The 18,388-nt window shown below is 40.7% G+C and overlaps 1 protein-coding gene across 9 annotated transcripts in view; it reads left to right on the forward strand.

Annotated features, from left to right (window-relative positions):
• The window catches only part of ctnnd2b (catenin (cadherin-associated protein), delta 2b), a 227,297-nt gene that overhangs the window by 129,696 nt on the left and 79,213 nt on the right, over nucleotides 1-18,388 (forward strand). For 5 of the 9 annotated variants that reach the window (XM_086273574.1, XM_086273576.1, XM_086273577.1 and 2 more), the window contains 6 exons: nucleotides 3,096-3,247; nucleotides 3,473-3,646; nucleotides 5,079-5,224; nucleotides 10,435-10,685; nucleotides 11,208-11,339; nucleotides 13,945-14,257. In XM_086273574.1, coding sequence (XP_086129700.1) covers nucleotides 3,096-3,247; nucleotides 3,473-3,646; nucleotides 5,079-5,224; nucleotides 10,435-10,685; nucleotides 11,208-11,339; nucleotides 13,945-14,257 — 1,168 coding nt within the window. The remainder of the gene's footprint in view (nucleotides 1-3,095; nucleotides 3,248-3,472; nucleotides 3,647-5,078; nucleotides 5,225-10,434; nucleotides 10,686-11,207; nucleotides 11,340-13,944; nucleotides 14,258-18,388) is intronic. The other 4 variants (XM_086273575.1, XM_086273583.1, XM_086273579.1 and 1 more) reach the window with 3 other exon arrangements.

The raw sequence follows: 18,388 nt of genomic DNA on the forward strand, positions 1-18,388 counted from the left end.
CAGTCTACGCATGTTTGCATGTTTACACTGGAAATGAAATGGTCCATGTGCAAATCACAAGACTGCAAACGCTTTAGAAGCCCTAATGAGGCTGCATGTAAAATTAGCAGTGAAGCATTTAATGTCATTATGCTTTGGCTGTAAGATAGCGTAAACCTGCTGTTAACCTATTTAACTCTGCTCTAACGCAGTCGTCAGCTAGTTAACCCTGCCTCTCTTCCTGACTCGCTATGCCATTCCCTATTAAACATGGAGACATAAAAATAGCATCCATGTAGATGCATTTTAAATGTTGTTCCAGACACCTAAACATGTCTTGGCCAATAAGGATTATGACTTTTTGCGTCACTTGCTCCATTTTTGTATTATTTGAAATGCTGGTCTAAAACTTTTATGTTCACAAATTGGCTGCTGTCATAAAAAATAAAGTGTTATGATGTGGAACGACGTGTTAAGACTGGTAATGTGTAAAACTGATTTAATTATCACTGCGATGCTACTTTGTGTTTGTAGAACCTTAATAAAAAATACAACAAAGTAAAAGGTCTTAAATTTGTTTTTTATTATTTCTAATCATGATGGATAAACTCTTGAGAGATTGAATCAACCCTTTAAATGTAAATCTAGAACCTGTTATGTATGCTTTCGTGTCAGTTCAAAGGCTGTTAAGACTAGACTATTATCTTATGAGGTTAAAGGTCATTTAGCGCATTTACTATTTATAAAAGTGTCCAAATACCTGTATAAGCTCGCCTTGTAACAGCTGAGGGGAAGAAGCACTAGTCAATCACAAGATTATATTTTGTAGTTCAGTATTTGGGGTTGTTCTGTAGTGTCTGGGTCCAGAGTGTTGACAGTGGATCCTTTGCACATTGTCATGAGATGATGTTTTAGTGTTGTTGATGATGGCTGGATCTAGTCAAACCACTATTTTTTTTTTTCTCCCTGAAGACTGAAAGCAACTTCCATTCTCTTACCAGTTAGTTCACACAGCCAGCGGAGGGTTAGCTAAGCCTGACGTTTAAGCAATTTTTTATTATCTTACCTTCAGTTAGCTTGGAGCTGCTGGTTTTCTGACCCTGTAAAAGTCAGCATTCAGTAAACTGGCATCACAAAGCAGCATTTATGAAGTAGTTGGGCTTTGAAAATTCACTCCCCATGGTGCTTAGTGAAGGTAATTCATTTCAATATCCAAAATGTTGCAGAATTAAAGTGCCTTGGTATCTTTAAAAAATCAACCAGGACCTGTGGAAAAGTGCTGGTCTTAAAGAGGGGAAAAAAAACCCTAAAACCAGCACTCTGTTGTTAATTACACAGGCGCTGATAGACTAATAGAGGTGAGCGATGTCTTGCAAACTTGAATCGTTCTGCTTGTGCTGAAAAGTTTAGCTAAACTTTTCAAGCCAATGCCAGCAATAAAATCACAGTCATCCTTCTATTCGATCAAATCACATTATGAAACTATTCAGAGAGAATGAGGGAGGTGCTTGTGCAGTACCTTCCTGACTTTGTTGTTGGCAGTTAGGCAGATAGCTTGGCTCGTGCTAATTTCTAATGAAGGTATTGTGTCCTTGCCATAAATGACTATTACTACGGCACTGCTGTGCCTTCTTTTGCCTACTCCCTAATTTCCATAAAGGGGCTGCAGCAGATGGGATCTTATATTTGATTATTTTTTAACGCCAGGCTCCATTCCTGATGCAATGCTCCCATTTTTCCAGACATGCGACTGACATGAGGAGTATTCTAGCTCGTGAGTCCCTGTAGGCTGGGTTCGTGTTTCCTCTAATTATCAAAATGGGGACCTTTCTTGTTTTCTCTGGGGCAACCATATTTTGTACTTCAAGTTTTCCCACTTCTTTGTACATCCCCCTTACACCCATTCCGGCAGTTTCGTCAGTCCCTTTCCAGGAATGCGCTTACATTTGTGAGTCCTTGATGGTATGATTATTATTCTTATGTTGAGATGATGATTGCCTTTTGAAAGGCAAACCTGTTGACCACCACCACACTGGTTATCTCTGCAAAAGGTAGCATCAGTAAAAATACCCTGTTGAAAATCTGCCACACCCACCGTCGAATGTTGAAACAGTCCTTACACGTGAATGCTCCCTTAATGCCGCCTTAACCCACTCCACCCACTAGCTTCATATTCAACTAGTAGTTAAGAGAGCTACCAGTCTTTTTTAAAAAAATAAAAAAAGAACTTTTCACTAACTACACTTCATTTTTTATTTATGAAGCCACAAGTTTTACTTTTTCACAGCAAATGAAAATGGATTATTTCAGTGCATCCTTGAGTGAGTTTGTGAAAGTTTCATTGTTGGCCTCATTCTAACACTTTTGTGTCGCTCTCCCTGCTGAATTATACAGGCAGATGGAATGGAGAGAGAGAGGGAGAGACACTCAGGTAGTCGAGAGCAATAAAGGAACTGATAGAGGCAGGAAAAGAGTGTGTTTTAAATGGAGGTCAGGAATAGAGTGAGATTTAAGGGTCATGGAGCATGACTGGAAGAGAGTGGAGAGAGGCCAGAATAACATAGTGGGTAAAAAGCAAGTGGATGCCTTAAAACAGGACGATAAGTAAATCTGTTTCATCCCATTTCAGCCTTCAGTGTGCTTCTTCCTTTCTCTATTCTTCATTTCAAGGTCTGTTACAGACCAACACAGTCCTGCTTGTTGTATTCACGTTTAGTCTTTCTCCCATAAAAAAGAAATACATTGTATAACACGTGGGATGTAAAGTAGGTTACAGAATGCCTTCAAGGCCACAGACAGACGAAGTCTTTACACAATAACTGACTGTTGTAGAAAGTAAGAGTCATTTGAAAACAGTTACATAAAAGCAGCTTGACAGAAATAAAGTCTGTTTGTAAGGTGGCTTTTGACACTGGTCAACAAATTTCTTGTAAATCATTTTAGCTTTCTTCAGACTGCTAACCCAGAATCTTCTTTTTTAAAGATCATTTTAATGAATTTAATGAACAGGATTTTTCTCCTTAAAAAATTTGCACATTGTGCAGGCTCAGTAACCACGTCCTTGGCCAGTGCTCATCACCCTTATTAATTCGACTCTTTTTCATTTTTCCCATCAGGACAAGGACTCCTGTCCCAAAGCGCTTTACAGCTTAACAATCAAGATGCCTATGCAGCAGCTGGTTACCATAGTAATCAAGGGCTGACACTTGGAGAATCAGTCCCAGGCCGCAGTGGGCAAATTGGAGGAGCAGTCCACAGCTACAACCAGGTGCTTGTTCCTCTGATTTACCTTCTCCAAATGCCCTTTCTCCGGCCCTCTGTCTTCTTCGTGTCTCCTGTCCCGTGTCCTCCTAACCTGTGCGCTCTTCTTCACCCTCCTTTCTTGTCCTCTTACATCTTCATTCACATCTGTCTCCCCCTTCCTTTCTCCCTCTCTGTGTGACCCCTTCTTCCCCTCATCTGTCTTATGTTTCTTCCCTCCACCCATCTTCAGGTGACATCCAGCCGTGCAGCTGCCCAGTTAGCAGGCACAGACTCTCCTTCACAGTCCCAGAGAGACTCATTTGCCCAGCAGGCCTTTGGCAGCGCTTTCCACATGTCCACAGAGGGCGGACCTGCACCTGCTGGACCATCCATGTATTACTCGTGTGCCACTTTGCCTGCACAGGTACATATCCCTAAAGGTATTACTATGATGCTTCAGTTGTTGTGTGACTGATGCGTTCTCCACTGCTCCTGTACACACTGCAACCAAAGTGTATTGAAGGGTTTCATGTAGCGATTGGATAATTTCTAATGCACTAATACTGAAGTCAAATTCAAGCTGCTTCCATTGATCTCAAAAGATACAAGCTGTAGTATTTTCACACGTTTTCAACACAGAGTCAGCAAGCATTGTTCGGGTAATCGTTGTGGCAAAGGCCACCAAATCTCTGCCAAATTACGTGTCTATTTCACACATCCCGCTGACAAACCCACAAAAGAGAGACAGAAAAAGCTTTTGTTAACAAATGTTAAAATCTCAGAACCACTGAACAAATTCAACATTCGACCTTATGTTGCTCAACATGTTTGTGGAGAAAAACCTGTGAAGCAGAATGTGTCTTACATATTCACTGGATGGTGTCAGTGTCTGTTGCAAAGGTATCCAAACTGAGCCCGCTCTTTCTTTTATATACATTATCGTTATTCTTGCAGGAACTGTTACTACAAAGTCCCGTTTAGTTGACTTTATTTCTGTAATTTTGGTAACTATAAAGTCATTACGTTAAACGTGACACGTGAGAACGTAACATTGCATTCGCAGTTACATGATCACTGCATGTGTGACGATGTTCATGCAAAGCTTTGTTCAGATTCCCATTACGGAAGAGAATGTGTGCATAAAGACATTAATACATACATATGCTATCATCACTATAGTTAGAGGTTATCAATATCGTTTCATTGCTTTGGAAACAGTCAAATAACAATTTAATTAACTTTAGGATTTATTACCCATGATTCTGATTTTTTTATTCATGTAACAGTGATTATTAGAAAGTGTGCAGCCTTCTGGTTGTTGGCTGCCACAGGGAAAAACCAAAAAACATCAAACTTGCACTAACATGTGCTGTAACAGGTGGCGATTTACACTACTGTTCACTCATTAGTTCATTTTTCATAATTCTTTATTGTAACTCCGTTGAACATTTAAACTGATTTACCTTCACTTTTCCGGTGTATCACAACTTGACCACGCTCGTCCAAATTAACAGTGTTTTAAATTGTCCCTTTAGCTCTGTGCCTGAAAGGCATTGGAAATATTTGTTCAACCAATTCAATTCTGAGGGAACTTCATTTGGCGGCCCGTTGCTCACGGCTGCATTTCAAGTTCATTTGGTTGTAAAAGTTTACAGTCGTGACTTCATGTTTGGTCTGATAACCCAGAGCTCTTCATCAGGATGTTATCACGGATTAGAGTTTCTGCTCTCTGGTTTTCCAGCTCCGGGGGGGGAGTTGTTCATCTCTATGGAAGTAATGATAGGAATAAGAAGAGAGGATGAATATTTAATGTGAGTGACATTCCCAATTAATGAATTACAAATCTTGCATTGCAGCGCGTAAGCTCCCCTCTGCAGGCGGTGGGATCTCCTACCAAGCTGCAGCGGCTGGGATCAGCCTCTGCTGACATGCCCAGCTACGCCACACTACAGAGAGTGTCCTCACCCAAGCAATCACCCAGCCGACTCGCCAAATCCTACAGGTTGGTCTGACTCTATACACAAATTATACATCGATTTGAAGAATATATCTTTACTAACCGAAGGCTTCTGACCAAATCCTCAAAGTACTCACATGTGGCACCGCTGCTAATACGGCTGCATTGGCTCCCCATTGAATTCAGAGTCCATTTTAAGATTCTGGTTCTGACATTCAGAGCTCTTCATGGACAAGCACCAGCCTGCATCACTGAACTTCTATAGCCCTATGTCCCTAGCAGGTCCCTGAGGTCACGTGATCAGGGCCTACCTGTTATACAGCATACAAGGCTGAGAACTAAGGAAGACGGAGCTTTTGCAACTGTGGCCCCCAGACTGTGGAACTCTCTCCCACTGAGCTAAAGATCTGTGGACTCAGTAGTCTATTTTAAAAACAACTAAAAACACATCACTTTTTGTCTGTTTTTGTTTTATACCTTGTTATCTCTGTGTGAAGCACTTTGTGACCTTTTGTCCAGAAAGGTGCTATGTATATAAAATTTTAAATGGTAAATGGCCTGGATTTGTATGACGCTTTACTTAGTCCCTAAGGACCCCAAAGCGCATCCACCTATTCACACACTGGTGATGGCAAGCCACATTGTAGCCACAGGTCCCCTGGGGCGCACTGACAGAGGCGAGGCTGCCAGACACTGGCGCCACCGGGCCCTCTGACCACCAGAGGGGCTCGAACTGGCAACCTTCTGATTACAAGACAAACTGCCAACTCTTGAGCAACGATCGCCCCGTGGCTTACTTTACTTACTAACTTACCAGTTTATGCTGTGGGGGCGTCTTGGGGACCTACCTGAGAAGTAAAATCCCAAAGTGGAGGGGCACAGAGAAACTCAATAGGCTTGGCCTATCCCATGGTCACAAAATAGGCCCTGTACACTTTAAGTGTTATACAGTATTTGTTACTTATTTTGTTACAGTAAGTCGTCCAGGTTTTGTAGCTACCTCCACCATGTTTGACTGTTGGTATGATGCTGTTTTTACGAAATGCTGCGTTAGTTTTACAGCCGATGTAACAGGACTCAAAAACCTTTTGTCTTGTTAGTCAACAGAATATTTTCCCAAAAGTCTTGAAACTCATCACAAAGTTTTTTGGCAAATGTGGAATGAGCCTTTGTGTTCTTGCTCCTTGGAACTCTCCCATGGATGCCATTTCTGTTGAATCATGAACCTTAACTGAGGCCTGTGGTTCTATAGATGTTGTTCCGGGCCTGGGGTGACCTCCTGGATGAGTCATCAATATGCTCTTGGAGTAATTTTGGTAGACCTGGGAAGGTTCACCAATGTTTCAAGTGTTCTTCATTTGTAGGTAATGGCTCTCACTGTGGTTTGCTGAAGAATTTTGTAACTCTTTACAAGGTGACAGATGTCAATTAACTTTGTTTTTCAGCTGCTTCTTTAAGATTGTGGGATGATGTGTTGCTTTTTGAGATCTTTTAGCCTACTTCACTTTCTTTTTTAGTCATTTCTTGATTTAACAGGTCCAGCAGTTATCAGACCTGAGTGTGGCCAGTGAAGCTGAACTCAGATTTCCAGAAAATGTTTTAATTTAACAAGGAGGGACAGTCAGTTTTCCAAACAGGGTCATTTAGAACTGGATAGTTTTTTTACCCCTGAATAGGTTAAATCAATTAAAAAAACATTTTTTTGTATTTACTCGAGTTATTTCTGTCTAATGTTAAAAATTGTGTTATGACCTGAAACAAGTAAATGTGATAAATATGCAAAAAATCTAAGAAATCATGGGGCAGATACTTTTTCACTGCACCGTGCATCATCAGAGGTAATGTACCGGCACCAAGATGAACATTAACAGATTCCCATATCCTGCCACAACAACTGACAAAAGCTACAACAGAGGTACAAATGGGTACAAACATGCTCACTGCTGTTAATTTACCAAATTGTAAATGATCTTACTGTAGATGATCACAGCAGGTTATGGCATTTCCTCTGTACAGCTTGGACTGAGAATGGTGACACACAGATGACAGAATACTCTGTGTACTGTTGGTAGGCTTTATTAATTCCTTGTCACGAAAGGTGTTTGACCGAGCCAAGGGCTCTCTCTGCTGTACAGTTCTGCCTTTATGCAAGGGACATTTAGAATATGTGAATTTGCATGTCTGTGCTCTGACTTGCACTGGAAAATCGAGTTCTAGGTGGCCTGCTGCAATGGGGAAAGGGCTGAATTAGCAGCCATGTACACACTGGAGTAAGATCATAAACAGTTCAGCTCAATTCAAGTTTGTTGGGGGGTTTTTTTTATATGGTGCCAAATCACAACAACATTTGCGTTTTATACTCAGTGTTGGGAAGGTTACTTTTTAAATGTATCCCACTACAGATTATAGATTACATGCCTCAAAATGTATTTGTAATGTATTCCGTTACGTTACTCAATGAGAGTAATTGAGTAATACTGTTACTCAATGAGAGTAACGTATTCTGAATACTTTGGATTACTTAATATATTATCATGCTTTTTACAACTACATGAATGTACTATTGCTGTGTGATTTATTACCATTACTGAAGAATACTCGCCATACCAACTAGAGTTTTAAATCTTAAAATGAGTAACAGTAGGGTGGACATTAGGTACGGCTGCACTTTTTGCTGTGATCTTCCATAGAAAATTATTCCACGCGTATATAAAACACTAACACTCTGCCTTGATATTAAATAATTTTTTTGAATAATAATTTTTTAAAATATTTCTTCACGTCAAGTATGGGTGACATGGGCCGTGAGATTGAGACACAGGCATTAGAGCCTCTTAATGCGTGTTTTGTTTGGGTTTCCACCGGCGTGGAATTACCAAAAATAAAGAGGGCATAGCCTAACATATGAAACAAGAAAAGACTGCCGTGTAATCCATTTATTTCAACACAGTAACTGTATTCTGAATATCACCTTTTTAAACGGTAACTGTAATGGAATACAGTTACTCATATTTTGTATTTTAAATACGTAAAGGCGGTACATGTATTCCATTACTACATGTATTCCATTACTACCAACACTGTTAATACTGTAAGGTAAAGATGCTATAGAGAAAACCCCAACAGACAATCCCCTATGAGCAAACACTTTGAGCAGTGGAAGGAAAAACTCCATTTGAACAGCCAAAAGAAGAGAGCACCAGAGACAGGACAGAACATACACTATTGGAGAAAGAAGACAAAATGTAATGACATGCAGCAGTAGTATATAAACACCCGGGGAACGAAAAAAGGTGAGCAAGAGAATGCTCAGTGTGTCACAGGGAATCACGTAGCAGCATAATTAACAGATGCTTCGGGGTCACCTGATCCGGGCCTGACTATAACCTTATCAAAATGGGAAGTTTTGAGTCTAACCTTAAAAGTAGAGAGCATGTCTGTGGCTGTTGGTGAGGAAAAATTGTTGCAGATAACCAGTTTTCACTGACTGCTATTAAAAAAAACAGTGAGGAGATGGAAAATTATTTAAATCACTGCAGTGCATTGTGGGAAGGTGCCAGAAAATGATGCACCACAGCTAAGGCTTCCAGAGGCGTGCAAGAGCTCTTAATCGTTAGTTATCCGTATGACATTGACTAAACAACGACTTCACATTTCAGGTTTAAAGAACACACGAGACCTCTCCTCTGTTTCACATCTGAGTCGTTTTTAAGTCGTGTTAGTTTGGCAACAAGAAAAAGTTTAATATCAGACATTTTTATTTTTATCCAGGAATGTCACGATTTGCATAGAATGTTTTCTATAATGGAAACAAATAAAGGTGCTACATCATCCTGTCTTTAACGTTCGACGGATCGATTGAAGGGTTCAGCACTCCACGCGTGATCAGGAAATCTGTACTGAAAAGTAAAGATTTAAAAGTAAAACTCCCCTAATGAAGTAGCAGACTGTTGGTGGGCCAGTCTTTACAAGCTCATGCTGTGGAGCCAAATGTTGTTCAAACCCACAGAATTTTATTTTAAATTCAAGTAGAGATGCTTTCCAAAAAATATGATACATTTGGGGGAAATGTATACAGCAAATCCCTTATTAGAATGGTATATTATATGCCAATAACCATGGATTAGCAATATGATATGTGTGATGTAAATGTAGGTTAAAATAACAGTAGAAAATACTGATGATTAAAAAAGCTAAAATCAAATTTCACCTCCATTTGAAGGTAAATAAAATGTGATTAAAGGGAACAGAGTATTCATTTACTCATTGATTTTCCAATAATTGATACAAGTATCCACTAATATAATTAAGTGAATACTATTTAATACACAAGGGACTCATAGTGCTTGTTTAATATTCAGAAAAGATTAGTCTTGGCAGCTACTGAACAAATAAACATGACTTTAAGGATTAAAGCAGAGGTGTGAAATAAAGCGCAGTTTGATGTGGGTAAAACCATGAAGAAAAACCTCCCTTTAAATGCATTTACCTTTAAACCCAATTGCCTACTTTTTCCTTTAAAGAACTTGAGAAGAAAAAAAAGATCATCGACAGCCTGACTTTCAACTGCTGTGTAGTTTAGGCTAACACTGACGTCACCACACCAGGAATAGCAGTAAAAAAGGTTAATAATGTGTCCTGATCTAGTTTCAGACTAGATCAGGACACATTTTTGAAAAACTGTCCAGTGAGCTGTATTTGACCCTTTTCAGTCCATTTCCAAAGACATGCTCGTTAGTTTAACTGGTGATTCTAAATTGGTGTGAGTGTGAGTGGGTGCCTGTCTGTCTGTGTCAGCCCTCAGATGGCGACCGGCCTAGTGTGCACCACACCTCTCACCTAAGATGGTAGAGAAACAATTAAGGAAATACATGGATGATGGATCTCTGTAGCTGTAGTTACAGACACTTTGATTGCCAGATTTTATTCTTCTTTTTCTGTTTTTGTTGACTACTGTGGGGTGAAGTTTCACTATTTAGGTGAGGTCTGAAAAAGGCCTGAATGCTTCTGTTTGGCGCAACACTAGATGGGTACACAAAACTCTGTGTGAGATTAGAACTCGGATATGCATGTCTGCTGCACCGTTATCGATGCATCTGTGTTTTACACTGTGCTATTCATCTTTGTCTCTTAATCTAGGTTGATGTTTGCTCTCTTTCACTTCTATTATGTTTACGAATGTAATTTCATTCTAGACAAAACACAATATGTTCACGCAAAAAGTCCAACAGTTTCCGTGTCTCCTCCTCTCTCAGCACCTCATCCCCCATCAACATGGTAGCATCAGGTGCTGGCGGCTCGTCCTCACCGCTCCCCATGGTAGCCTCTCCAGGGGGAAATCACTCCTCGTCACCCATACACCAGCTTAGCTCTGCGGTGGGGAGCTATGCCACCCTGTCGCCCACCAAGCGCATGCTGCATCACATCGGAGCAGATACCTACAAGATTTCCCACGAGCTGTACGCTAACGCAACCCTGCAAAGGCCTGGTAGCCTGGCAGGTAGAGGTCAAGACACCTTTATGATTACTTTTCTATGTGTGTTTCTGTCAAATGCCATTGAGTCTTGTCAAGTCATTCATTTTCTACTTTTTTCCTGAACATGTAGAAACATTTTCTACATTTGTGGCCTTTTCCCCCTGTAGCTTTGTAAACAAATGTTAACAAATGACTAAAGTTTGTCAAGATTTTATTTCAAATGTATTAGATGTTCTTTGTAATAAATAAGATAAGACCCTCAAATTCAAAATAAAGTTTGCTTTATTTGTTTTTTTAAACATTTCCCCAGCATACAGTATCCCTGATTTATTGTGTATTCTTTTGCTTTCAGGGTAAATGGCTATTTTTTTATTTATGACTAGAGCAGAAGCAGTCCAGTACATGAAAGCATATCTATTAATGCATTTCATCATTTATTTTCATTTGTAGTCGAATTTGTCATTCAGTGTTATCCCACGAGAATATTTTTATAAATCTACACATGCATCCATCTGTCACTATGTCTAACTTCCACCGCCTTGCGTTCTCCAGGGTCCAGAGGTTCCTACAGTAGCCAGCACAGTCACCTGGGCTCCGAACTGCGACCCCTGCAGTCCCCTGAACACCACATCGACCCCATCTATGAAGACAGAGTCTACACCAAACCTAACATTAGAGGACAAGGTGAGATCTGGAGAAGGGAAATACGACGGTTCAGTGTTTGGAGTGTGCCTGTAGAAGATGGGGGAGATGCTTCAGAGTTTTCATGTGACGCATCTACCCCAATTTTGATGAGCAAGCCACTAGACGGGGATAAGAGATGACTGGCAGGAGTGCAAACACTGACTGGACGAAACCCTTATGTGGACAATCAGTTCAAAAGAAAACCAACATAGTGGTTCACTTACTGTGTTATAAAATAGGTCCAACTAAAGAGGGCCTCACCTCTCAAAAGGTGACACTACCAGAATACATTGCATTGGTTAGATAGATAGTGAATGGGAAGTGTGTGTTACAAACATGTACAGTAGCAGTCAGGTAAAGAATATGGAAGAGATGAATTGTGGGAAATGTAGGATCTAGCATTTAGTGCAAGATTGACCCAGAATAGAAGAATAACACTCTGCTTGTGATGCTTTGATTTCAGCTGTGCGTCTCTTCCAAGTGTTCTAACTTGGAGTAATTGTAGTGCTGAATAACTGCAGCACCCACTGTGAGCTGAGACTTCGTTTCTTTTAGCCTGTAGTAACAACCGGCAATTAGTAAATGACTTATTTGAACCTGCAGTAACACTTGGGCTTGATTATACCGTGGCTGCGAAGACGGCCACCAAAACGTCTTCAAACAAGTCCATGACCATAAATAACTGCAGTGTGTAAATCACCCAGGGAATCATCTAGATTTAAAAATCAGTGAGTAACTATGAGAGAAAATATCTTTTATAAAGGAACAGGTCTGTAAAATCCTCACAAAGAGAGCAGGAAAAAGGCACAGCATGGTGCCTCTCAGAAGGCAGGTGTTTTGTAATGGTGTGCTGTTATATTAAAGGCTGATGTACATAAGAGATTTCCTGGTTCCATCTGATCGTGCAGCGCTTTTTCCCCAGATCAGGTAGGCAAATCCAATTGGGGTCTCAATGGCAATTTGTCTCTCAGTCACAGTCTGTTAACTAATTAGTTTCAAGGCTGAAAATTAATCTCAATTAATCCCATGGGCGTTAGCTTGGGTGCTTTGAAATCAAAGCAAATCAACCATGTCCTAAAATGTTGTTGATACTGTGCTGCCAGTTCGGTCGTCTCAACTGTGAACGTTTCCATAAAGAGATGTGCACAGCAAAAAGAGGAAAAATTACTATCAGTTTCCTTCCAAAATATAGTTTCACTCTGCTAATTAAAAGATCCGAGGTCACTTCTGTCACGCTGGCTCCCCGTACACACGCATAAACTGCTTTGATGCATCGAAATAGCTCGGTCATCATCTCCAGCTGCGCGCGTATGAATGAGAGTCCCGACAGCAGCCAAACGCCACACTGTTTTTCAGATACCTGTTTTTTTTCTTCTGTTGAAGCCTGACTATGTTTCAAGGTCAATTCAAAGAGCATCAATATGATGAGCAGACTTGGAAATTTCACATCACAGGTGAATTTCCTCAGGGCTTGACAAGGTCCCTGTAGTTATCAAGTTGCGCACACACGCACACAAAGAAATGACCCAGCACACCTCCCTCAGGGCAGGCTCAAGACTGTCATGCCCAAATGGTTCCCAAACTGCTGTTTAACGAGAAGATAATTCATGTGTGTGTGTAAAACATGGCAAATGGCCTTCGCTGGTCTGCGTTAAAGTGTTTTGATGTTTTTGCACAAAGTGTGCAACAGCCCTGAGGCTACAGACCCTCGCTATGGAGAATTTATTAGAGCTAGTCTGACAAACTGCAAATGTATTCAATAGTATGAACAGCCAAACTGTCTTTCTTGCCACTCTGCCTTCCATACAATAAATATGAAGCTACAGCAAGCATCAAATTAGCTTCAAATTAGCTCAAAGCTGTTCTTGACGCATTGGAAAACAGCTAGCTTGGATCTCCCCAAAGCTAACAAACTCCTATACCAGCACTTCTAAAGCTAAAAATTGTAAAACTAACGTATTTTTTAAACAAAAGACAAAGAAAGCTAAGAATCTAATATGTGTGCATTTATATTGTTTTCTTGCTGCTGTGCAACTAATCATTTTCAACAAGCAGATTACCCTTATGAATACAGGCTTTCTTAAACATTAGGAGCTAATTTCAGTACCGTGTCCATAGTAAATTTTGAGTGGCTAAATCTTAACAAAGAAGTGTAAAATATTGAGTTTCCAACAGGATGCAACCACCCTTTTCCTTCTAAGCCACACAGACTTTGTAGATCTCTAAAAGGGGGCCGTTTATCACCTGGTGGCCAATATTGCTGTGGTTGGTGGGTGAGTGCACTGCAGGACATGGTGACAGAATAGTGATCTAATGACTTGTGCAATCTGGCTATGCTTTAAAGTGAAGGAGGGAGGTCTGGTGCATGCATGTTTCACGTGTGTTTCTGATTTTCTTATCTGCTTCATTATTTCTGTTTGTTTTCTTTATTTTTTTAATGACTTTTGCTTTTTTTATTCTTTTCTTTCCACTTATTTTTCTGTGTCACTTTCTTCCATTGGTGCTGGTCTTGTGTGCGTATGTGTGTTTGTACATCCTTGTGTTGGTGCTCATGTTTGGTTGCGATCCCCTGCTCCTTGCCCTCCTCGTCTACATCAAATCCCAGTGGTGAACCAGTTGTACCAAGAGGTCCTCAATTATCTGCTCTGTCCCTACGCTCCTCTTTCCACTTTAGCCCCACCCTCCCCCGGTGTCGACCCAATCCCCTTACAGCGAACGGGAAGCCAGAGCGCCACCGCCACCTTCCAGAGAGGCAGCTTTGCCACAGGAGGCGGGGCGGCCGACTACGCCAATCCGTACCGCACTCTGCAGTTCTGTCCGTCGACCGAGTCGCCTTACAGCAAGTCAGGCCCCGCCCTCCCCCCTGAGGCGGCGCTGGGCCGATCCCCATCAGTGGACAGCATCCAGAAGGACCCAAGGTGAGAAAAGACGGCCATTTTCACTTCGAATCAGCTCTGGCTTATTAATGAGACCCTTCGTTCTGCTCCCTTTCCACTTTTCACTAAACTTACTGAGGGCCAGATTCACCAAGTGAAACATGAATTATTAAAGGAAATATCAATAGTATCATTAACCTGAGCAACATTGAGCTTTTTTTAATGAAGAAAAGAGTTTGATTGAAAACCGCAAACGTGGTGTCAGAGCTGGAAGTGCGACATGGCGACACCCACAGTTTGCAGCACATCGGCACATAATTGACTGTCAGGATTTGACAGTGGAGTGCAGAAAAAGACTGGCTGAATCTGGGCTTTAGTATGAGGCACACATCACGCCGCATCTTTCACTGTCCTCTCTAGTTTGCCTGGTGTTGGGGCGTGTTCACACTGTTGTACCAATGCCTGTGCACACCTCTAGGTCCAATTTAAGAGTTTGCTGCTGCTGTTAGGAGTGGAGTGGCTCTCTGTCAGTGGCAATCAGTCACGTTCTGTGCAGCAGGTAGACAAAGTTAATGCGGAAAGTCTGCATGAAGTCGTCTTCTAGACCAGGAGATATCTCTGTATGAGTGTGGATGTCTGAGAGAGAGAGAGTGACACATTAAAAAAAAGAGTTAGAGAGACATAAAGAGACAGTGTAATAGCTGTTTTTATCACTCTTTTGTCCTAGTTAAAATGAAGTTTGAAATACTATTCCAATACTGTCTTGGATTTCTCTTTTATTTTTTAGCCTCTTCTTTGTAATGGCTGCACAGACTAGCTGTCAGAAATAGAAGTAGCCTAATTAAAGCTGAACTGTCTGTTTGGGATATGTTAGTTCAGGTACAGGCAGCGGATATGTTTATTTTTCCACAAATTTATTTCTCTAATGAGGAGCTCACTTTCTCTTGAATTGCTTATTGTGAAATTTAGAAACTCAAAACTATCTTTTGTTTCATTAGCTCTCTTTGCTGTTGTTGTCGTCATTGCTCTTACATTCACCCATTGTCCAAGTGTTTATTTCTGTGTGCACATTGCACTCACGTCATTTGTTTGGTCACTCTTTAGCTCTGGCATCATCGTTGTGTACCTTCAACACATCTGCACTGCTACATTTAAAGGGCGGACTTTTGATGCATGGCATTTTGCTTTACGCTCACGACATGCACACGACATGCCGATGTAAGCGGCATCTAAAGTCATACGAGTAGCTTGTTAAAGGGAGGGTCCGGTGTTATGCTACATCTTTCTTACTCTCAAAAAATCCCATTCAAAAAGGCTCAAACTCTTTGTTTGTACCGTCTGACTTTTCTACATTTTCTTTGACACGCTCAGCAGCTGAACACAATAAAGACTTTCAGATCTTTGAAGATAAAACAAATTGAGGCCCACTATTTTTCTTGAAGCAGCTAGGGACTGTAGCTTCTAGTAAGCAGTATTTTCTATTAATACGTGCAGAAGTATTTAGAACACTGAAGGATAGTGCCCAATACAGCCCCTAAGTCATGAAGTACAATAGGTCCGAGGTTTTTAATAGGTCTTGGAGAACACCCTATCACACAGAAAAAAAATCTCATTGTGGCCAAAAAGAAGATTATACCAGAGCATAGGTTTTCTGCTTTTTGCCTTTTGTGTGGGATTCATTGGCAGTGAGGGAAATATTGAGTAGAAGCAGACTTATTCATTTAACCTGTCCAGGTTCTGGGAGATTGGTCCATTGGTCAGCACAGCCTATAAGTGCACACACGCTACAGTCATACATGCTGGATTGTTCCTACATGTTTTGCGAACACAGAGTTTATGCATCTACTGATGTCTCAAAAATATTGTGAAAAAAAATTATTTTGTTATTTATTTCAAAAAGGTAAACTTTAAAATACTGTGTAAATGTATGTATATATACATTTAGTACCATTCAAAAGTTTGGGCACACCTTCTCAATTAATGGTTTTTCTTTATTTTTACTACTTTCTGTATTGTAGATCCATAACTGATGACATCAAACATATGAACCAAGATATATGGAATTATGTAGCAAAGAAAAAATTGATAAAAAAAACTGTCTTATATTGTAGATTCTTAAAAGTAGCCACCCTTTGCGTTGCACTGCAAACCCTTGGCCTTCTGTCATTGAGCTTCAAGATGTAGTCACCTGAAATGGTTTTCAATGCCTTGTCAGCTAAGTAAAGAGAAACGACAGTCCATCATTACATTAAGAACTGAAGGTCAGTCAGTCTGGAAAATTGCTAAAATTTTCAATGTGTGTCCAAGTTCAGTTGCAAAAACCATCAAGCACTATGACGAAACTGGCTCACATGAGGACCATGCACAAGAAAGACCGGCCAAGAGTTGCTTCTGCTTCTGAGGATAAATTCATCCAAGTCATCAGCTTCAAAAATCACAAGTTGGCATCACCTAGGATTAGAACCGAGATAAATGCAGCACAGAGTTCCAGTAGCAGACACATCTCTACATCAACTGTTCAGAGGAGACTGCGCGAATCAGGCCTTTATGGTCAAATAGTTGCTAAGAAAACACTACTAAGGAAAAGCAGCAAGCAGAAGAGATTTCTTTGGGCCAAGGAATGGACAGTTAGACCAGTGGAAATCTGTGCTTTGGTCTGAACTTTGGTTCCGCCCGCTGTGTCTTTGTGCGATGCAGAAAAGGTGAACGAACAGTTTCTACATGCATGGTTCCCACTGTGAAGCATGCAGGAGGAGTTGTGATAGTGTGGGGATGTTTTGCTGGTGACACTTTTGGGGATTTATTCAAAATTGAGGGCACACTGAGCCAGCATGGCTAACACAGCATCCTGCAGGAACATGCCATCCCATCCTGTTTGTGTTTAGTTGGACCATTGTTTCTTCAACAGGTTGTGTAAGGGCTGTTTGACCAATAAGGAAAGTGATGGAGTGCTGCATCAAGAGAAGGCCAAGAGTGTGCAAAGCAGTAATCAAAGCAAAGGGTGGCTAATTTGAAGAATCTAAAATATAAAACATGTTTTAAACTTTCACACTTTTTTGTTTACTACATAAATCCATATATGTTCATTCATAGTTTTGATGCTTTCAGTGAGGATGTTGTAAATAGTTATGAAAATGTAAAAAAACAACAACAAAACAAACATTAAATGAGAAGGTGTGTCCAAACTTTGACTGGTAAACCCTTTGTCTTTAAAGTTCCAGCACTGAAGGTTATAGCTCATGAAAACCAGAAATTCAGTACCTCAAATTCTAAGACTACTTTGAGCTGAGTACATAATTCAAACAGTATAAATACTGTGTATGTCTCGTTCTACTTCAGTAAAGACAATTACGATCACCGGGGAAACTGCTGACTTAACAGTTGTTCTAATGATCGACAACCTCGACTTGGAGGGTACACTGCAGAAGGTCATTGCTGAAAAGGCTGGCTGTTCAGAGTGCTGTATTGAAGTGTATTAATGGAAAGCTGACTGGGAGTGGAAAGTGTGTTAGGACTAGCTGCACAATGCACAATCAGCAGAGATGCCTGTAGCTATAAGAGGATTGTCAAGAAAAGAGCTTCAAAGATTCAAGAAATTTGAAGAACTTCACAAGGAGTCAATTCAACAGGTTTCAGTGCATCAAGAGGCAACATGGAAAGACATCTGCAAGCTACCAGAGCTATGCAGAAAAAGAACTGGATTCTAGATCTGTTGAGGTCCTGGAGTCTGGAGAAAGAGTGGTGTTTGAAGTTCAGTGTGAAGTTTCGGCAGTCTGTGATCATCTGGGATACCATGTCATCTGCCGGTGCTACGGTCGGGTTGGTCCACTGTGTTTTATCAAGTCCAAAGTCAACATAGCCATCTACCAGGAGATTTCGGAGCACTTTGTTCTTTCATCTGTTGACAAGCTTTATGGAGATGCTACAGATGAGCAGAAGGCCACTGCCAAAGCAACCTGAGCTTCAACAGTCCCTCAGCAGTGCCACAAGCTTACATCCATGCTACGCCACACTGATAAAGTAATTCATGGGAAAGGAGCCAAAACCAAATATTGACTAAAGAAATAAAGATGCTTTTAAGAAGTTTGACATTTCTGTATTGTAAATCGTTTTTTGGATTAATCGTTGGAAATATTCTAACTGTATTTCTGATTTTCATGAGCAGTAGCCTTC

The sequence above is a fragment of the Aulonocara sp. 'chitande type north' Nkhata Bay genome, linkage group LG18 (genome assembly GCF_057382095.1).
Source record: "Aulonocara sp. 'chitande type north' Nkhata Bay isolate Kocher_YH1m ecotype deep benthic linkage group LG18, A_spYH_male_GT1.1, whole genome shotgun sequence".
In the NCBI taxonomy this organism is placed as follows: domain Eukaryota; kingdom Metazoa; phylum Chordata; class Actinopteri; order Cichliformes; family Cichlidae; genus Aulonocara; species Aulonocara sp. 'chitande type north' Nkhata Bay.